Here is an 18507-nt window from a genome sequence, read left to right as displayed (position 1 = left end):
TGTTGTTACCCCCCTTGAATTAAAGTTAACAGTCTGCAGTACAAACACATATTGATTGTTTAATTTCAACTCTATTGTGGTGGTGTACGGAGGCAAGATGTAAAAATCGACTGTCCAAATACTTATGGTCCTGTCTTGTACCATCTACATGCATTGTTGCCAACCTGTCCAAAGGTCTTCGTTGGCGACCGTTAATAGAGATAATTTTAGTTCACCCCAAATGATAATTGGCCCTCCTGCAGCCTCTGGATGAGACGAGTCAAATGAGCGACCTGCCTGTAAAGGTCATCCATGTGGACAGCGGGAACATCCTAACGGGACTGGATGCTCCAAAAGCCGGACAGCTGGATACCTGGTTGGAGATGAACCCCGGGTGAGTCGGAGTCCAGAAGCGAGACATGTGACCAAGTATGTTCAAGTGTTTTAGTACAGTTATTGTGTTTTCCGTCCCGCTGGAACAGCCGTTTGTTGGTCCAAAAAGTCAAAGGATAAATATTTGCCTTAACAGTATAGATGTCATAAAGATCTTAAATTTTTCTGTCCACATTTCCTTCATCCAGCATTGTTGTGGGCTGGTCTGTCATGAACTTTATAGCTGTATGGGGTGCTCATGGAGTTCATCCCTTTTGCCTATGAGAGCTGTGTTCTTAACCAGTAGCATGACTCGTGTACTTTCCCAACTCATTTACCTACTTGATTAATTGAAGGAGAAACTCAAATATAATTGATACCATAATTCTCTCATGCCCAAATCTTTTAGCAAAATTATAACTCTGAGTATGCCTTTTTTTGTTTAAGTAAATTAGAAATCACACTGGTCACAATAGAGGGATGAAGCCATTTCATGCTAACATTAGTCAATTCATGTTATGTCATGGGATGCGCGCACGTTTTCATGCTAACAGTAACCTGTCAGCGAGTTTTCATGCTATTGTTAGCCCATTAGCAATGTGTTATATGATGCTAGTCACTGATCTGTATGTATTACTGGATAGCTCATTGGCCAACACACTCCGCACAATTGCTGAAGCAAACTGGCGGCCATCTTACCACTCTCAACTTATGCAGACCGCACATAGACAGCTTATTAGAATGTCAACAATTTCAAGTAATAACTGAACTGATTCTCTCATTTACTTATTTTTGTTCTTTGGGTAATGTAAGATTATATAAATATACACATACATATATACATAAATATAAATAATATGTGTATTGGTACCATATCATGAACAAAAGTGGATGGATAACAAAAGTCATAATGGATAACACAGAAATAGTGGATTTTTTTTTTTAAATAGTTGCACTAAAAGAATAAAACACCAGTTAACTAGCTACAGGAGAGTTAGTTTTCCCTGCAATGACAACATTTACAGCCTTTGATCTGGCAATTTGCATAGTTTATAGGTGCACATGAAGGTATTTTTAACAAAATTACAAATAATAAAGTTGTGTGGGCCCCATTAAAGATCAATAGAAAAGAGCATTGAGGAGCGGAACATCGGAGTGGTAATATGGCGGCCAGTTTGCTTCAAAAATATTGGCCAATGAGCGATCCAGTATTATATCCGGTTGTTAAGTGTGACGTAACGCATCATGTGATTTTCAACTTCCGGCTCCAAACAAAAAAGGCGCGCTGTCATTAACATTGAGAACTGCACTGAGACGATCTGATCAGGCTGCACTTACACCGTTGCACACGGACAACAGCATTAACATCGCAACATAAAACTTTTTGTATATTGTGCCTAAAACTCTCCTGGATATATTAACTGGGTTTTTAGACGTTGTTACTGCGTTTGTGTTATGTAAAAATGTCAGACGCTCAGGTTGTTTCTCCGTTATTTTCAGCGAGAGTTGCTGCGAGCTGCGATCGCTTCCTGTTCATGTCGTTCAGGGAGAAAGTGAAGTTTACACTTTAACGTCCTGTTTATTGTAATAAATAATTTTTTTATTAACAAACATACATGTATATTTTATCTGTGCATAATAAAATATGTAAAGTAAAAGAAAAAAAATTAAGTGTTCCGACCATAGAGCCAGACGAATGCGTTTAAAGGAGGTGGAGGCGGAGAAGGGAGGGACGGAGGTTTGCGCACACTGTAAACACAAACTAAACTTAAACTGTAAATCCTTAAAAGGATCACACAGATGTAACTTTAATTGTAAACTTGGAGGTCTTTGGACCCGGAAACAGATTTATCACGTGATGCGTTACGTCAGCGCTTAACCCTTTATCTACAGCGATGGCGCCCATGCCATATTTTCCATATGCATATTTTTTTTACCGTAACTCCGCCATAGTTTGTCCAAATCGAATGATTCAAAGTGCATTGTTAAGCTAACACCAAGGGCTTTCCAATGACATATGGTGTATTACGGTAAACGTAAGCCTGTGATGTCATAACGCAGAGGAAAAACACGGAAGTTTCACACTAGTGCGCTGCTGATTCTCATTACCGTAAGTTCTCATGTAAGCCCTCAATCTGAAAAATTTCAACACTGACAGCAAGCCAAGAACCTGTGCTTTCCAACAGTATGCTATATGTTGCATATATTACGGTAAAGTGCGTTCGGTGACTTGAAACGAGGGAAAAGTATGAAAAAGAGCGCAAAAGTGACAAAAAAGTACAGAGACAGACAGCAAACATAAATGTAGTAATTTTTGAGGAAAAGGCAGGGTGTTAGTGTGAAGGTGTTTGTGTGGGTGTGATGGCTCCATCAGCCACAAGCCACTGCCCGGTGCCAACAAGCAGCGGAAACACAACTTGCCAGCGATCCACAAAGGGGCGGCGTTCTTGCAAGGTTTGCAAGAGGTCAACCTGCTGGATGTGCAAACTTTGTAAAATTGGCCTCTGTCTTCAGCCAGACAGAAACTGTTACAAACAGTACCACACTGACTGATGTAGTTTAGATCTAATTTTGATTCTTGGTTATATATTTGTATATAGTTTGACACTTTATTGTTTTATTCATATTGTATAATTTTGCACAAAATGAGTGATCAAATGAGTGATTTATTGCACATTTTAATAATACAGATAATATTTGACATATTTATATATAGTTTTGCACTTTGTTGTTATTCATATTGTTTGGTTCTGCACTTTAAAATTGGTTACTTTTTGTATATTTTCGCCTTGTAAAATGTTTACTTTTGCACTGTTTCTGCACTGTTTCTGAGTTATAGACACACAAAATTAATTATTTTGATTGTAAACACTTACAGCTTCCTGTTAAAAATGTGAAATCCAAACTTCCTTTACATAAGAATCATTTTTCACTAAAAAAACTGAAAAAAATCAAGTTCGTTTTTGTGTTTTTTCTCATTTTAAATGCTAAAACTTAGAAATAATGTGTATAAATAGTTAATCAGGTGTAATATAATTGAAATTCAGGTACTCTTGGAAAAGGGTACCAAATCACACAAACATAGAACATTATTTCTTAATTTTATTGCTATAATAAAAAAATTATAACCAATCGTCCATTTATAGCCTCAGTAGGTAAAGGGTTAACAACCGGATAGAGATCAGTGGATGCTAGTGAGGTTTCATGCTAATGTTAGCCTGTTAGCTATTTTTCATGCTAATGTTAGCATGTTGTGTTACATCAGTAGCACATATGCCAAAATTGGAATCATACAGAGAAGATTAGCATTGCCCCGGCGCAAGGATGACATGCATATTCGTGAAGCATTCCAGATTTTCCTCAGTTTCCCTGAGGGAGTCTTCCCATGGCATCAGTAAAGTTCCATCTAATCTAATCTCTAAACTGTTTATATTAGCATGTATATGTAAGTATGTATGTTTTAAGCAAGTAATACCCTGTACAGTGCTGAAACACAATGAGAACATTTACCAATGAGAACATTTACCAATTATGAACTCCAACTGCATATTATACATTGGTTGGCACAGCTAACCAAAAAATTAGCTTCAATAACAGATAATCAGCTAACTGAAAAGTTATCTTTTATAAAGCTAAACCGATAAACCAACCAAAAATTTATTGGAAGATCCAAGATAACTGATAACTTCCAGTATTGTCTCCAGTACACTTGCAACTACTAAAAAGCTGATTTTGAGTTTTAACACCACGATCGCTTCTGGTAGCATCAAAGGCGACTACAGACCCAAACAATGAGTCAGCACTTCTGTCTTTGAGTGCCCTGCCCACTACTGGAAGCTCCTGTTTACTACATGGCTTCCAGCAGCAAAGCACTTGAGAAAAGCCACAAAAGCTCAACTCTCTACTCAATAACAGCGTTGCCGTGAGGCAGAGGTCTTGGAAAATAAAGCAGTGCTGACTTATGGTTTGGTTTATAAATAAAATTAATACTGATAGAATAACTCCATTAATCTCAGTTCTGTCATTTGTACAAAGTTAAAATATAACATACACTCAACAAAAATATAAACGCAACACTTTTGGTTTTGCTCCCATTTTGTATGAGATAAACTCAAAGATCTAAAATTTTTTCCACATACACAATATCACCATTTCCCTCAAATATTGTTCACAAACCAGTCTAAATCTGTGATAGTGAGCACTTCTCCTTTGCTGAGATAATCCATCCCACCTCACAGGTGTGCCATACCAAGATGCTGATTAGACACCATGATTAGTGCACAGGTGTGACTTAGACTGCCCACAATAAAAGGCCACTCTGAAAGGTGCAGTTTTGTTTTATTGGGGTGGGGGGGGGGGGGGGGTACCAGCCAGTATCTGGTGTGACCACCATTTGCCTCATGCAGTGCAACACATCTCCTTCGCATAGAGTTGATCAGGTTGTCAATTGTGGCCTGTGGAATGTTGGTCCACTCCTCTTCAATGGCTGTGCGAAGTTGCTGGATATTGGCAGGAACTGGTACACGCTGTCGTATACGCCGGTCCAGAGCATCCCAAACATGCTCAATGGGTGACATGTCCGGTGAGTATGCCGGCCATGCAAGAACTGGGACATTTTCAGCTTCCAAGAATTGTGTACAGATCCTTGCAACATGGGGCCATGCATTATCCTGCTGCAACATGAGGTGATGTTCTTGGATGTTGGCACAACAATGGGCCTCAGGACCTCGTCACAGTATCTTTGTGCATTCAAAATGCCATCAGTAAAATGCACCTGTGTTCTTCGTCCATAACAGACGCCTGCCCATACCATAACCCCACCGCCACCATGGGCCACTCGATCCATAACATTGACATCAGAAAACCGCTCACCCACACGACGCCACACATGCTGTCTGCCATCTGCCCTGGACAGTGTGAACCGGGATTCATCCATGAAGAGAACACCTCTCCAACGTGCCAAACGCCAGCGAATGTGAGCATTTGCCCACTCAAGTCGGTTACGACGATGAACTGGAGTCAGGTCGAGACCCCGATGAGGACGACAAGCATGCAGATGAGCGTCCCTGAGCCGGTTTCTGACAGTTTTTGCAGAAATTCTTTGGTTATGCAAACCGATTGTTTCAGCAGCTGTCCGAGTGGCTGGTCTCAGACGATCTTGGAGGTGAACATGCTGGATGTGGAGGTCCTGGGCTGGTGTGGTTACACGTGGTCTGCGGTTGTGAGGCTGGTTGGATGTACTGCCAAATTCTCTGAAACACCTTTGGAGATGGCTTATGGTAGAGAAATGAACATTCAATACACGAGCAACAGCTCTGGTTGACATTCCTGCTGTCAGCATGCCAATTGCATGCTCCCTCAAATCTTGCGACATCTGTGGCATTGTGCTGTGTGATAAAACTGCACCTTTCAGAGTGGCCTTTTATTGTGGACAGTCTAAGGCACACACCTGTGCACTAATCATGGTGTCTAATCAGCATCTTGATATGGCACACCTGTGAGGTGGGATGGATTATCTCAGCAAAGGAGAAGTGCTCACTATCACAGATTTAGACTGGTTTGTGAACAATATTTGAGGGAAATGGTGATATTGCGTATGTGGAAAAAATTTTAGATCTTTGAGTTAATCTCATACAAAATGGGAGCAAAACCAAAAGTGTTGCGTTTATATTTTTGTTGAGTGTATATATTTTAATGTTGAATAATGCACTAATTCTGAAGTTTTGTAAGAAACACAGACAGATGGCAAAGGATTATGAGTAAATGTGTCTCCGCTAACACTGATTGGTTGACTCATTCATTCTATGTAAACCAACACGTTAATGTGAGGTGTGTCATGTTTTGGTGTTTACAGATGAATGTGCTTTTGTAAAATATGCCATTTTTAGATTTGTAAAAAAAGGCATTAAACAACAAAACAAGTTGTAATTAGATAACCGGCTGATATAACCGGTGTCAAAATAAATAGAACACTGCCAACTACTGGACGCTCAGTACTAGGGTGAATACCGCCATGAACACTACTGGCCAGTAGATGGCAGTAAAGACTGTGAAAACTTGCCAAAACAGATAATCCGTGTCTGCTATGTTTAATATATATATATATATATATATATATATATATATATATATATACACTCAACAAAAATATAAACACAACACTTTTGGTTTTGCTCCCATTTTGTATGAGATGAACTCAAAGATCTAAAACTTTTTCCACATACACACTATCACCATTTCCCTCAAATATTGTTCACAAACCAGTCTAAATCTGTGATAGTGAGCACTTCTCCTTTGTTGAGATAATCCATCCCACCTCACAGGTGTGCCATATCAAGATGCTGATTAGACACCATGATTAGTGCACAGCTGTGCCTTAGACTGTCCACAATAAAAGGCCACTCTGAAAGGTACAGTTTTATCACACAGCACAATGCCACAGATGTCGCAAGATTTGAGGGAGCGTGCAATTGGCATGCTGACAGCAGGAATGTCAACCAGAGCTGTTGCTCGTGTATTGAATGTTCATTTCTCTACCATAAGCCGTCTCCAAAGGCATTTCAGAGAATTTGGCAGTACATCCAACCAGCCTCACAACCGCAGACCATGTGTAACCACACCAGCCCAGGACCTCCACATCCAGCATGTTCACCTCCAAGATCGTCTGAGACCAGCCACTCGGACAGCTGCTGAAACAATCGGTTTGCATAACCAAAGAATTTCTGCACAAACTGTCAGAAACCGTCTCAGGGAAACTCATCTGCATGCTCATCGTCCTCATCGGGGTCTCGACCTGACTCCAGTTTGTCGTCGTAACCGACTTGAGTGGGTAAATGCTCACATTCACTGGCGTTTGGCACGTTGGAGAGGTGTTCTCTTCACGGATGAATCCCGGTTCACACTGTTCAGGGCAGATGGCAGACAGCGTGTGTGGCATCGTGTGGGTGAGCGGTTTTCTGATGTCAATGTTGTGGATCGAGTGGCCCATGGTGGCGGTGGGGTTATGGTATGGGCAGGCGTCTGTTATGGACGAAGAACACAGGTGCATTTTATTGATGGCATTTTGAATGCACAGAGATACCGTGACAAGATCCTGAGGCTCATTGTTGTGCCATACATCCAAGAACATCACCTCATGTTGCAGCAGGATAATGCACGGCCCCATGTTGCAAGGATCTGTACACAATTCTTGGAAGCTAAAAATGTCTCAGTTCTTGCATGGCCGGCATACTCACCGGACATGTCACCCATTGAGCATGTTTGGGATGCTCTGGACCGGCGTATACGACAGCGTGTACCAGTTCCTGCCAATATCCAGCAACTTCGCACAGCCATTGAAGAGGAGTGGCCCAACATTCCACAGGCCACAATTGACAACCTGATAAACTCTATGCGAAGGAGATGTGTTGCACTGCATGAGGCAAATGGTGGTCACACCAGATACTGACTGGTATCCCCCCCAATAAAACAAAACTGCACCTTTCAGAGTGGCCTTTTATTGTGGGCAGTCTAAGGCACACCTGTGCACTAATCATGGTGTCTAATCAGCATCTTGGTATGGTACACCTGTGAGGTGGGATGGATTATCTCAGCAAAGGAGAAGTGCTCACTATCACAGATTTCGACTGGTTTGTGAACAATATTTGAGGGAAATGGTGATATTGTGTATGTGGAAAAAGTTTTAGATCTTTGAGTTCATCTCATACAAAATGGGAGCAAAACCAAAAGTGTTGCGTTTATATTTTTGTTGAGTGTATATATATATATTACTCTGGAACAAAGACGACAGACAGTGTTTGACATAAGCAGGACTTTAATAGCAAACAGGAATCGATTGCAGTAATTCCAATTAAAATTATGGAGGAGAAACCTGAGCTTCTTCTGGCATTTTTACATAAAACAAACACAATAACAATGTCTATAAACCCAGAGAATATATTCATGAGAGTTTAATGCTGTTGTCCGTGTGGAGCCTGATCAGTGCGTCTCAAATGCATTTCTTCTGTTGTGAATGCACTGAGGTACCCTTAATGCACCTGGGCACAGCATGTCCACACTAACACCTTCAAAATTAGTGCATTACTTTAAAACTAAACATATATCTGATATTTTCACTTTATAAAACTTCAGACGTGACGTTAATTTAAATAACTTGTCCGAAATTAGTTTGGTTAAAATTTTAACCCTAAGTTAAAACTGTATGCCTCTGGTTGACTTGGATGAAATTGCCATTGTATCAGGATGGGGTCAAAAGAAATTAGTTTTTATTTCTTTTTTATGACCAGTTCTCCTTTGTCTGCAGAGGATAGAGCAGTTTCTTCTAGAACCGGCTCACCTCTGTTTACGGAGGATAGAACTGCACATCTACTATAAACCATTTAACAGGTAGGTGTTTAACTGATTTTAGGTTTTGTAGAAGTTTGTAACTATTCAGCTTTGTTTACCACGTCTGCAGAAATACGTTAGTGGTCTAAAAATTATTGGATCAGAACTTATTGGAAGATAATTACTCCGATGATGGTTTTCAAAGTTATCTGAAAAGTAAATCTGATAATGAAAACATTATCTTCGATAATTAGCGATTAGCGGAACTGCCCACCACTGATATTATATATATTTGTATATATATAATATATATGTATGTAATTTATGAGTTTATTAATTAATTCCGTAGAGCAATTAATTGCTCTACGGAAAGGCTAGTAATTCACCGGATAACCAAATGTAGTCTGTGATCATAATAAATGACATTTTATTCATCAACATGTACTTAAAAATACTATGACTAAAGAAACCTACTAAAATAGTTAGGAAGTATTATTTGGAGGCTTTTATATAAGTAGCATTAGTTTCACAAATTTACTAAAATATATTAAGATTAAGATAAACGTTATTGATCTCACAGAGAAGAAATTCACATGTTACGTCAGCTCTTAAAAACACACAAGATGGGTGCAAGTAGAGGAAAATGTTCATCAAACAGTATGTGCAAGGATAAGCAATAATAATACTTGTATCAGTGCAAGACATAAGAAAATGAGGTAGAAATAGAATACGTATGTATATATACACACATACATGCGTGTGTGTGTGTGTGTGTGTGTGTGTGTGTGTGTGTGTGTGTGTGTATATATATATATATATATATATATACACACACACACCCACATACATACACATATACATATGCATATATATAAACATGATTGGGATTGAAAAAGAGATGGGAGCATCTTATTTACAATATGTGAAATGGAGTTTAGATGTGATAAGGTGACATTACTGCTGGGATTTGTAAACAAGTTGTTAATGCACGTGATTTGTGGACATATTATTGCGTGTGGTTATTTCACAGTGTTATTGTACAGTCTGACAGCAGCAGGGAGGAACGACCTGCGGTATTGTTCCTTCTTGCACTGAGGGTGCCTCAGCCCGTCACTGAACGAGCTGTTCAGCTCCACTACAGTCCGGTGCAGAGGGTGAGAGGAGTTGTTCATGATGGATTTGAACTTGGTTAACACCCTCCTCTCAGCCGCCTCCTCCAGAGCGTCCAGAGGACAGCCCAGGACAGAGCTGGACTTCCTGACAAGCTTATTCAGTCTCTTTCTCTCCCGCTCTGTGCTGCCCGGGGCCCAACAGACAACAGCATAGAGGAGAGCTGAGGCTACAACAGAGATAGAGATGTAGAAGGTCTTAAGCAGAGGCCTGCTTAAGACCTAAAGGATCTCAGTCTCCTCAGGAGGTGGAGATGACTCTGGCCTTTTTTGTACAGGGCGTCGGTGTTGTGAGTCCAGTCCAGTTTGCTGTTGAGGTGAACACCCAGGTATTTGAAACTATCCACAGTCTCTATGTCCTCCCACTGGATGTTCACCGGTGGGTGAGGTGGTGGTTTCCTCCTGAAGTCGATCACCATCTCCTTCGTCTTACTGGTGTTGAGACACAAGTGGTTGTGCTCACACCAGTCCACGTAGTCTGTGATGACCGACCGGTACTCCAGCTCGTTCCCCTCAGACACGCGACCTACAATGACGGAGTCATCAGAGAACTTCTGGAGGTGGCAGCTGTCCATGTTGTAGGTGAAGTACGAGGTGTAGAGGGTGAAGAGGAAAGGCGAGAGGACGGTGCCATGCGGGGCCCCGGTGCTGCACTGTACCACCTCAGACTGACAACCGCGCAGCCGCACGGCTGTCAGTCGCATATATTTTAAGTTCATTATTTTAGATAATTTCCGCTTGATTAGAATGGCGTTATCCAAGGGCATTTAGTGCTCTAGTAAAAGAGATTCTCTGTTAATATATTTAAAGTGAAAGCCTATAATTTATGTCCTTGCAGTTATGAGGTGGCTCCCCGCTCGGACAGTGAGGACAGCGAGGAGGAGGAAGAGGAAGAGGTGGCTTGTCTGGATATATTTGAAGGCAGCTTCATATTTAGTGCAGCGTTTTATTGACAAGCTGTTGGTCTCCTCATCTGGCAGGAGGAAGAGGAAGAGCCTCAGCCTTCTGCTGCTCCGGTGGAGGAAAAGAAGAAGATCACAGATCCCGACAGTGAGGATGTCTCAGAGGTGGACGTGCAGCACATTATAGAGTGAGTTTAAATATGCACAGTATTAGTATTTGCTTCAGCACCATGTTAAAGGACAAATTCACTTTTTTTGCAGTCTTGTAGTCCAGTCTATGAGGGCGCTCAACATGTTGCGTCATTTGAAAGAAATCCTCTTTTCTACAAGGGTAAAGTGTCAGCAAGGCAACTGTAGTAGAGCTCTAAACTCGCCCAACCCATGTTTCTCCAAACGTTAAAACTGCTTAGTGCCATTATTAAGTTTTGTTTTGTTTGTTTTTGCACATTTTATCATGATTTACACTATATATTGTGGGTGATATGCATGGGATTTGGCAAACAAGTAGGCATGCACCATGTAACGTACTGTTAGCAGCTTTGGGACCTTGGCTGGGTAGCAAAAAAAGTTTATTTCATGTCTGTAGCTTACTACACTCAACAAAAATATAAACGCAACACTTTTGGTTTTGCTCCCATTTTGTATGAGATGAACTAAAAGATCTAAAACTTTTTCCACATACACAATATCACCATTTCCCTCAAATATTGTTCACAAACCAGTCTAAATCTGTGATAGTGAGCACTTCTCCTTTGCTGAGATAATCCATCCCACCTCACAGGTGTGCCATATCAAGATGCTGATTAGACACCATGATTAGTGCACAGGTGTGCCTTAGACTGCCCACAATAAAAGGCCACTCTGAAAGGTGCAGTTTTGTTTTATTGGGGGGGGGATACCAGTCAGTATTTGGTGTGACCACCATTTGCCTCATGCAGTGCAACACATCTCCTTCGCATAGAGTTGATCAGGTTGTCAATTGTGGCCTGTGGAATGTTGGTCCACTTCTCTTCAATGGCTGTGCGAAGTTGCTGGATATTGGCAGGAACTGGTACACGCTGTCGTATACGCCGGTCCGGAGCATCCCAAATATGCTCAATGGGTGACATGTCCGGTGAGTATGCCGGCCATGCAAGAACTAGGACATTTTCAGCTTCCAAGAATTGTGTACAGATCCTTGCAACATGGGGCCGTGCATTATCCTGCTGCAACATGAGGTGATGTTCTTGGATGTATGGCACAACAATGGGCCTCAGGATCTCGTCACGGTATCTCTGTGCATTCAAAATGCCATCAATAAAATGCACCTGTGTTCGTCGTCCATAACAGACGCCTGCCCATACCATAACCCCACCGCCACCATGGGCCACTCGATCCACAACATTGACCTCAGAAAACCGCTCACCCACACGACGCCACACACGCTGTCTGCCATCTGCCCTGAACAGTGTGAACTGGGATTCATCCGTGAAGAGAACACCTCTCCAATGTGCCAAACGCCAGCGAATGTGAGCATTTGCCCACTCAAGTCGGTTACGATGACGAACTGGAGTCAGGTTGAGACCCCGATGAGGACGACGAGCATGCAGATGAGCTTCCCTGAGACGGTTTCTGACAGTTTGTGCAGAAATTCTTTGGTTATGCAAACCAATTGTTTCAGCAGCTGTCCGAGTGGCTGGTCTCAGACGATCTTGGAGGTGAACACGCTGGATGTGGAGGTCCTGGGCTGGTGTGGTTACACGTGGTCTGCGGTTGTGAGGCTGGTTGGATGTACTGCCAAATTCTCTGAAACACCTTTGGAGATGGCTTATGGTAGAGAAATGAACATTCAATACACGAGCAACAGCTCTGGTTGACATTCCTGCTGTCAGCATGCCAATTGCACGCTCCCTCAAATCTTGCGACATCTGTGGCATTGTGCTGTGTGATAAAACTGCACCTTTCAGAGTGGCCTTTTATTGTGGGCAGTCTAAGGCACACCTGTGCACTAATCATGGTGTCTAATCAACATCTTGATATGGCACACCTGTGAGGTGGGATGGATTATCTCAGCAAAGGAGAAGTGCTCACTATCACAGATTTAGACTGGTTTGTGAACAATATTTGAGGGAAATGGTGATATTGTGTATGTGGAAAAAGTTTTAGATCTTTCAGTTCATCTCATACAAAATGGGAGCAAAACCAAAAGTGTTGCGTTTATATTTTTGTTGAGTGTAGATGATGACTGGAGTGCAGTTTGAAGCAGAAACGAGGGTGATAATCTGTGAATCGCTGCTTACGCTCCGAAATGACGCATGCACAGTGAAGGCAGGGCGGACCGATTTTTAGGGAGGACCGTTCGGTCTGCGCTGATCACCTGAAATAAACTGCGTATGTCAAGCGAAGCAGTGTATTTGTGTATTTTTAAATAACACACGGCGTTGTCTTGTTCCGTTGGCTGCTGTCTGCCTCGCAGACTAAGAGAAAGAATGCATACTTTTACTGAATCAAGTTGAACTGTTCAGATAATGCCATTGCACAGCGGATTTATCAATGCAGCTTTTGCAGAAAAGCTGCACTCCACAGCTGTTTTTCACAGCCTGTGTTCGTGGTCACGTGCAGCCTGTCCACTGACTGAGCATTTTGCCAACTGCCTATGCTTCCAGTCCAGGAAAGCTCCAAAACACATAACATTGTAAAAATAAATAAATAAATAAATAATTACCCGGTCAAACAGAGTGAACACCCTAAATTTGAAAATTTGCATGATGGCGCAGCGGCATTGTACCATTGCTTGTGGAGAGCCCTGGCACTTTTGATAATGTTGTTTTTAAAAAAAACGCAAAAGTACTTTTTACACGATTAATCAATAAAATATGCGATTCCAAAAATATTTGATAACTGCAGCCCTTAATTACATTACAACCAGTTTATGGTCATGGGTACACTGGGGATGCAGTTTCAGAGGCAATTCATTTTTTGAGTGATTAAATGAATGATATATCATTATATTTAGTCTACTGAGTTTATTGTAATGCTGCCTGCCATATATTGTAAAACCACAACTATTAAATCCAAGGCCAACATGTCCAGATTTGATTGTGTGTTCACGCATCTGTTATTCTAATATTTTTTTTTTCTCTTCTTGAATCAAATGCTTTCTTTTCATCCTAACACTTGAACTCAGACATGTCTGCTTTTTTGTGAAGCTTCCAGATGGAATTTTGCAACCACTTGTGTCTTTCTTTCTTGTTTACAAGTTTTTGCACATTCAAATGATTCTACCTCCACTCATGCAGTCTTGTTATGGTAAAAAGACTCATGTGGCTTGTGTTTACTAATGCACAGAACCACAAGTATGCAAAAGATACGAATAAGAGGGCGACAAGCAATTGACATTTGTCGCTTAATGGGTGTTCTCAGGGCGTGGCCAGCTCGTGGTTACTTGGCCTTCATGTGCGCAATGCTTAATGATACCTTATAAAGGATGGGCAAACTCGATACTGTCACTGAGTTTTTACTTCTTACTTGACTGCCTAAAAGAATCAGAGTTCATTTGATTTGTTCCAGTCCAACATCTGTCACAGTGACATTCCTGTATCGCTAGTTAGCATGCTAGCATTGCCATAAGATGTCTTAAAAGTCACTTCAGAGCTGTTATCTGGTTACAAAAACAGCATTTTTAGATTTAGAAATGCTTATTTCTCACATGTTTTCCAAAAATATATGAGAGAAAATGGCAAACATGTTTGCTTTAGAAATAAGTGGTTTCCGGGTGTATTCCTCCATCTTTGTTTATTTTGTTTGAGCGAGCAGCCAGCTAACATCACGCTGCCTTTTTACTTTTTACTGATTAACAGTCACCGTGTCGTGTGGCTCAGCATTTGCATAAAATAGATTTCTGGTCTATTTCAGCCTCACCTAGCTGGCGGACAAGTGCCCATTGTCTCATCACTACAAAACGCCCGTTCTGATTGAAAATGCACTGCAAGCCATCACTTTGTTGCTGTCGCTTGCTGTTGCTTGTAGATAATGTGACCTTGGGGTTAGTTGGGGTGTTTTTACTGGGAAACGTTTGTATTAGGACAATATTAATACAGTAACACGCTTTTGGAGGGCGGTATGCATTTTCAGAGGCCCGACGTCCATGCCCAGTCGCCCAAAATGACAGATATTCGCCCGAGTTATACAAGGGTGACTGGGCAAGGACATCGGGCCTCTGAAAATGCATACCACATAACAACTGCATGTTATTTGCATTATTATCACTTACTGAGATACACAACATGTGGAATCACATTAACAATATTTATTGTCATTTCAAAATGCACGACACCCAGCAAACACATACATAAAAAGTTGGCTCAGTTTACCTTTTGTCATGTTGGCTGGTACTGCTCTGCTCTCCTAATTCGCCATTGCGTCCTCATCAAGCTGGCTGCTTTGGCTGCTGTTCATTGTTGTACTATCCATGATAAAATCACCCGGAATATCCATATAGGGACCAACACACACTTCTCGCCTTTTCATGTTATCGTCTGCAGACAGTTTTTGGGTTACGCATGCTACGACGTCATCACTTTATGCACAACAGGCGTTACTGTGGGCAGGTATAGACAGGTATTGCAAAAGTAAATCTATGCTACCGGCCCAGCAACGCCTCAGTAAGTGATAATAATAACTGGTAGCAGGAGATGGTACACATAGTGGAAAGTGCTTGGGTATCTTTTTAAAATAATTTGAATTGTGGTGCTTGACATCTTATGACTGACTAAAGTGTGGTTTCCTATGCAGAAATGCAAAACAGGATGTGGATGATGAGTACAGCGGTGCAGCATTCGCTCGAGGGCTGCAGTCTTATTACTCGGTAGCTCACGCTGTAACGGAGAAGGTGGACAAACAGTCCACTTTGTTGATAAATGGGCAACTTAAACAGTATCAGGTAAACACACTCAAAACAACTATACAGTAGTATTCAGAATAATAGTAGTGCTATGTCACTAAAAAGATTAATCCAGGTTTTGAGTATATATCTTATTGTTACATGGGAAACAAGGTACCAGTAGATTCAGTAGATTCTCACAAATCCAACAAGACCAAGCATTCATGATATGCACACTCTTAAGGCTATGAAATTGGGCTATTAGTAAAAAAAAAAGTAGAAAAGGGGGTATTCACAATAATAGTAGTGTGGCATTCAGTCAGTGAGTTCATCAATTTTGTGGAACAAACAGGTGTGAATCAGGTGTCCCCTATGTAAGGATGAAGCCAGCACCTGTTGAACATGCTTTTCTCTTTGAAAGCCTGAGGAAAATGGGATGTTCAAGACATTGTTCAGAAGAACAGCATAGTTTGATTAAAAAGTTGATTGGAGAGGGGAAAACTTATAAGCAGGTGCAAAAAATTATAGGCTGTTCATCTACAATGATCTCCAATGCTTTAAAATGGACCAAAAAAGTCCCTCTGTTAAATAAAAGACCTGTGCAGAAGAGGTTACAATTTGCCAAAGAACACATCAACTGGCCTAAAGAGAAATGGAGGAATATTTTGTGGACTGATGAGAGTAAAATTGTTCTTTTTGGGTCCAAGGGCCGCAGACAGTTTGTGAGACGACCCCCAAACTCTGAATTCAAGCCACAGTTCACAGTGAAGACAGTGAAGCATGGTGGTGCAAGCATCATGATATGGGCATGTTTCTAATACTATGGTGTTGGGCCTATATATCACATACCAGGTATCATGGATCAGTTTGGATATGTCAGAATACTTGAAGAGGTCGTGTTGCCTTATGCTGAAGAGGACATGCCCTTGAAATGGGTGTTTCAACAAAACAATGACCCCAAGCACACTAGTAAACAAGAAAAATTTTGGTTCCAAACCAACAAAATTAATGCCTCGCAGATGTGAAGAAATCATGAAAAACTGTGGTTATACAACTAAATACTAGTTTAGTGATTCACAGGATTGCTAAAAAAGCAGTTTGAACATAATAGTTGTGAGTTTGTAGTGTCAACAGCAGATGCTACTATTATTGTGAACACCCCCTTTTCTACTTTCTTTACTAATAGCCCAATTTCATAGCCTTAAGCGTGTGCATATCATGAATGCTTGGTCTTGTTGGATTTGTGAGAATCTACTGAATCTACTGGTACCTTGTTTCCCATGTAACACTAAGAAATATACTCAAAACCTGGATTAATCTTTTTAGTTACATAGCACTACTATTATTCTGAACATTACTGTACATGCACATGCCATGTTGAAACCATTCCTATGCCACGTTGCTGTAAGTTATCCGTAGCCTCCCTCCCTTTTACATGAGATGAATTTCCTGTCAGATCAAAGGTCTGGAGTGGCTGGTTTCCCTCTACAACAACAACCTGAACGGAATCCTGGCGGATGAAATGGGTCTGGGAAAAACCATCCAGACAATCGCCCTCATCACATACCTCATGGAGCACAAGCGACTCAACGGACCCTACCTCATTATTGTGCCCCTCTCGTGAGCCAATCCTCATTATTAGTAAAATACAGTATTTTGGTTTGTTGTCCCGTTACCTGATCAGTTACTTCTGTAAACATAATAGAGGAAGAAAGATCAAAGAATATGTGTGATTCTGTCAGCTGACCCTCTTCTCACTGACAGGACTCTTTCTAACTGGGTGTATGAGTTTGACAAGTGGGCGCCTACAGTTGTCAAAGTCTCTTATAAGGTGGGTTTTAGTTGCAGGCCACCCAAACAATAGTTGGACCATATATGTTGGACACTGGCAATGTTCTTCTCATATGGCTGTCTGTGTCAAATATAAGTATTGAAGAATTTGTAGTGCAGTTAGTCAGTTTTATTTTGAGGATAATTGTGGCCCTGTGATAGACTGGTGTCCTGTCCAAGGTGTACCCTGTCTCTTGCCCTATGACTGCCGGGACATTCTCCACCCCTGTGACCCTTATTTGGGCAACGTGGGTCTAAAAAAAAAAAAAATGAATGTGTGTTTTCTTAATCATCTGCCAGCACCATTTATTTATTTGTAAGTGGTGAACTTTTTACTTTTTTTGTGGGTGTGTGGTGCCCAATTTTTAAGGAGACAAAAGTAATTGGACACTTTGAGGGTTAATTTAGTAAGTAAGTCCTTTAGAGTCGCTGCACAAATATGTGCCCGTGCTTTCCCCTGGATTCTGTAGCATGCAGCAGAGAAGAGTCATCATCGTTGTTGTGGCAGTGACTCACTGGTGAGGAAGCTTGTCTCTTGTTCGATTCCCAGGTGGGATGATGGACCTGGAGATGAGTGAACAGGCCCAGTCTTCACCCGCACCGTTTTTCACAGATGCTGCACATGCTTCCTGCGGGATGCCTCTGCCGGTCAGGATCTTGCTCTCTCTCTCCTTCCTCTTTTTCCTTTTTGTTGTTCGTCCGCATTTTTCAAAGACCTCCCCTCCAGTGTGGATCATTGCTTGCCAACTGGCTTGGTTCCTCGCTTGTTCTTCCCAGGTCTTCCACTCGATGGAACAGCTCTTAAGTCTGTGCTTCAGGACATTCTCTGCAGTGTAGCGTCGAAAATCTATATCCAGGGTCGATCAAGAGATGCCTTTGCATGTTGTTGCACACTGACAAACCTTGACAGAGCCTTAGCCTGGTCCGATGGCTAAGAAATCCCAGAAAATCTGGGTCTGAGGACCTGCTACAACCTTTATCCGTCTTCACAGCCATTGGGTAACAAGCCATCACCTCCTCTGCCTGATCCGCCGTTGAGGGCTTCTTGCTTCATTAAAGTCCTGTTGGA

The 18507-nt window shown here is 41.5% G+C and overlaps 1 protein-coding gene and 1 non-coding gene across 7 annotated transcripts in view; both read left to right on the top strand.

Moving 5' to 3' along the window:
* The window catches only part of LOC117527158 (transcription activator BRG1), a 60285-nt gene that overhangs the window by 17333 nt on the left and 24445 nt on the right, over nt 1-18507 (top strand). For all 6 annotated transcript variants that reach the window (XR_004565455.1, XM_034189386.1, XM_034189384.1 and 3 more), the window contains exons 12-17: nt 243-373; nt 10684-10741; nt 10826-10935; nt 15521-15668; nt 17065-17228; nt 17373-17439. Coding sequence is in view for 5 of the 6 variants with exons in the window: in XM_034189386.1 (XP_034045277.1) it covers nt 243-373; nt 10684-10741; nt 10826-10935; nt 15521-15668; nt 17065-17228; nt 17373-17439 (678 nt within the window). In the remaining variant the exon portion in view is untranslated. The remainder of the gene's footprint in view (nt 1-242; nt 374-10683; nt 10742-10825; nt 10936-15520; nt 15669-17064; nt 17229-17372; nt 17440-18507) is intronic.
* LOC117527167 lies at nt 3605-3710 on the top strand. Its single transcript, XR_004565457.1, has one exon. It is a non-coding gene; the product is annotated as a U6 spliceosomal RNA (small nuclear RNA).

The sequence above is a fragment of the Thalassophryne amazonica genome, chromosome 15, assembly GCF_902500255.1.
Source record: "Thalassophryne amazonica chromosome 15, fThaAma1.1, whole genome shotgun sequence".
In the NCBI taxonomy this organism is placed as follows: Eukaryota; Metazoa; Chordata; class Actinopteri; order Batrachoidiformes; family Batrachoididae; genus Thalassophryne; species Thalassophryne amazonica.
The sequence above is the reverse complement of the archived record's forward strand: the minus strand, read 5'-3'. Positions and strand labels throughout refer to the sequence as shown.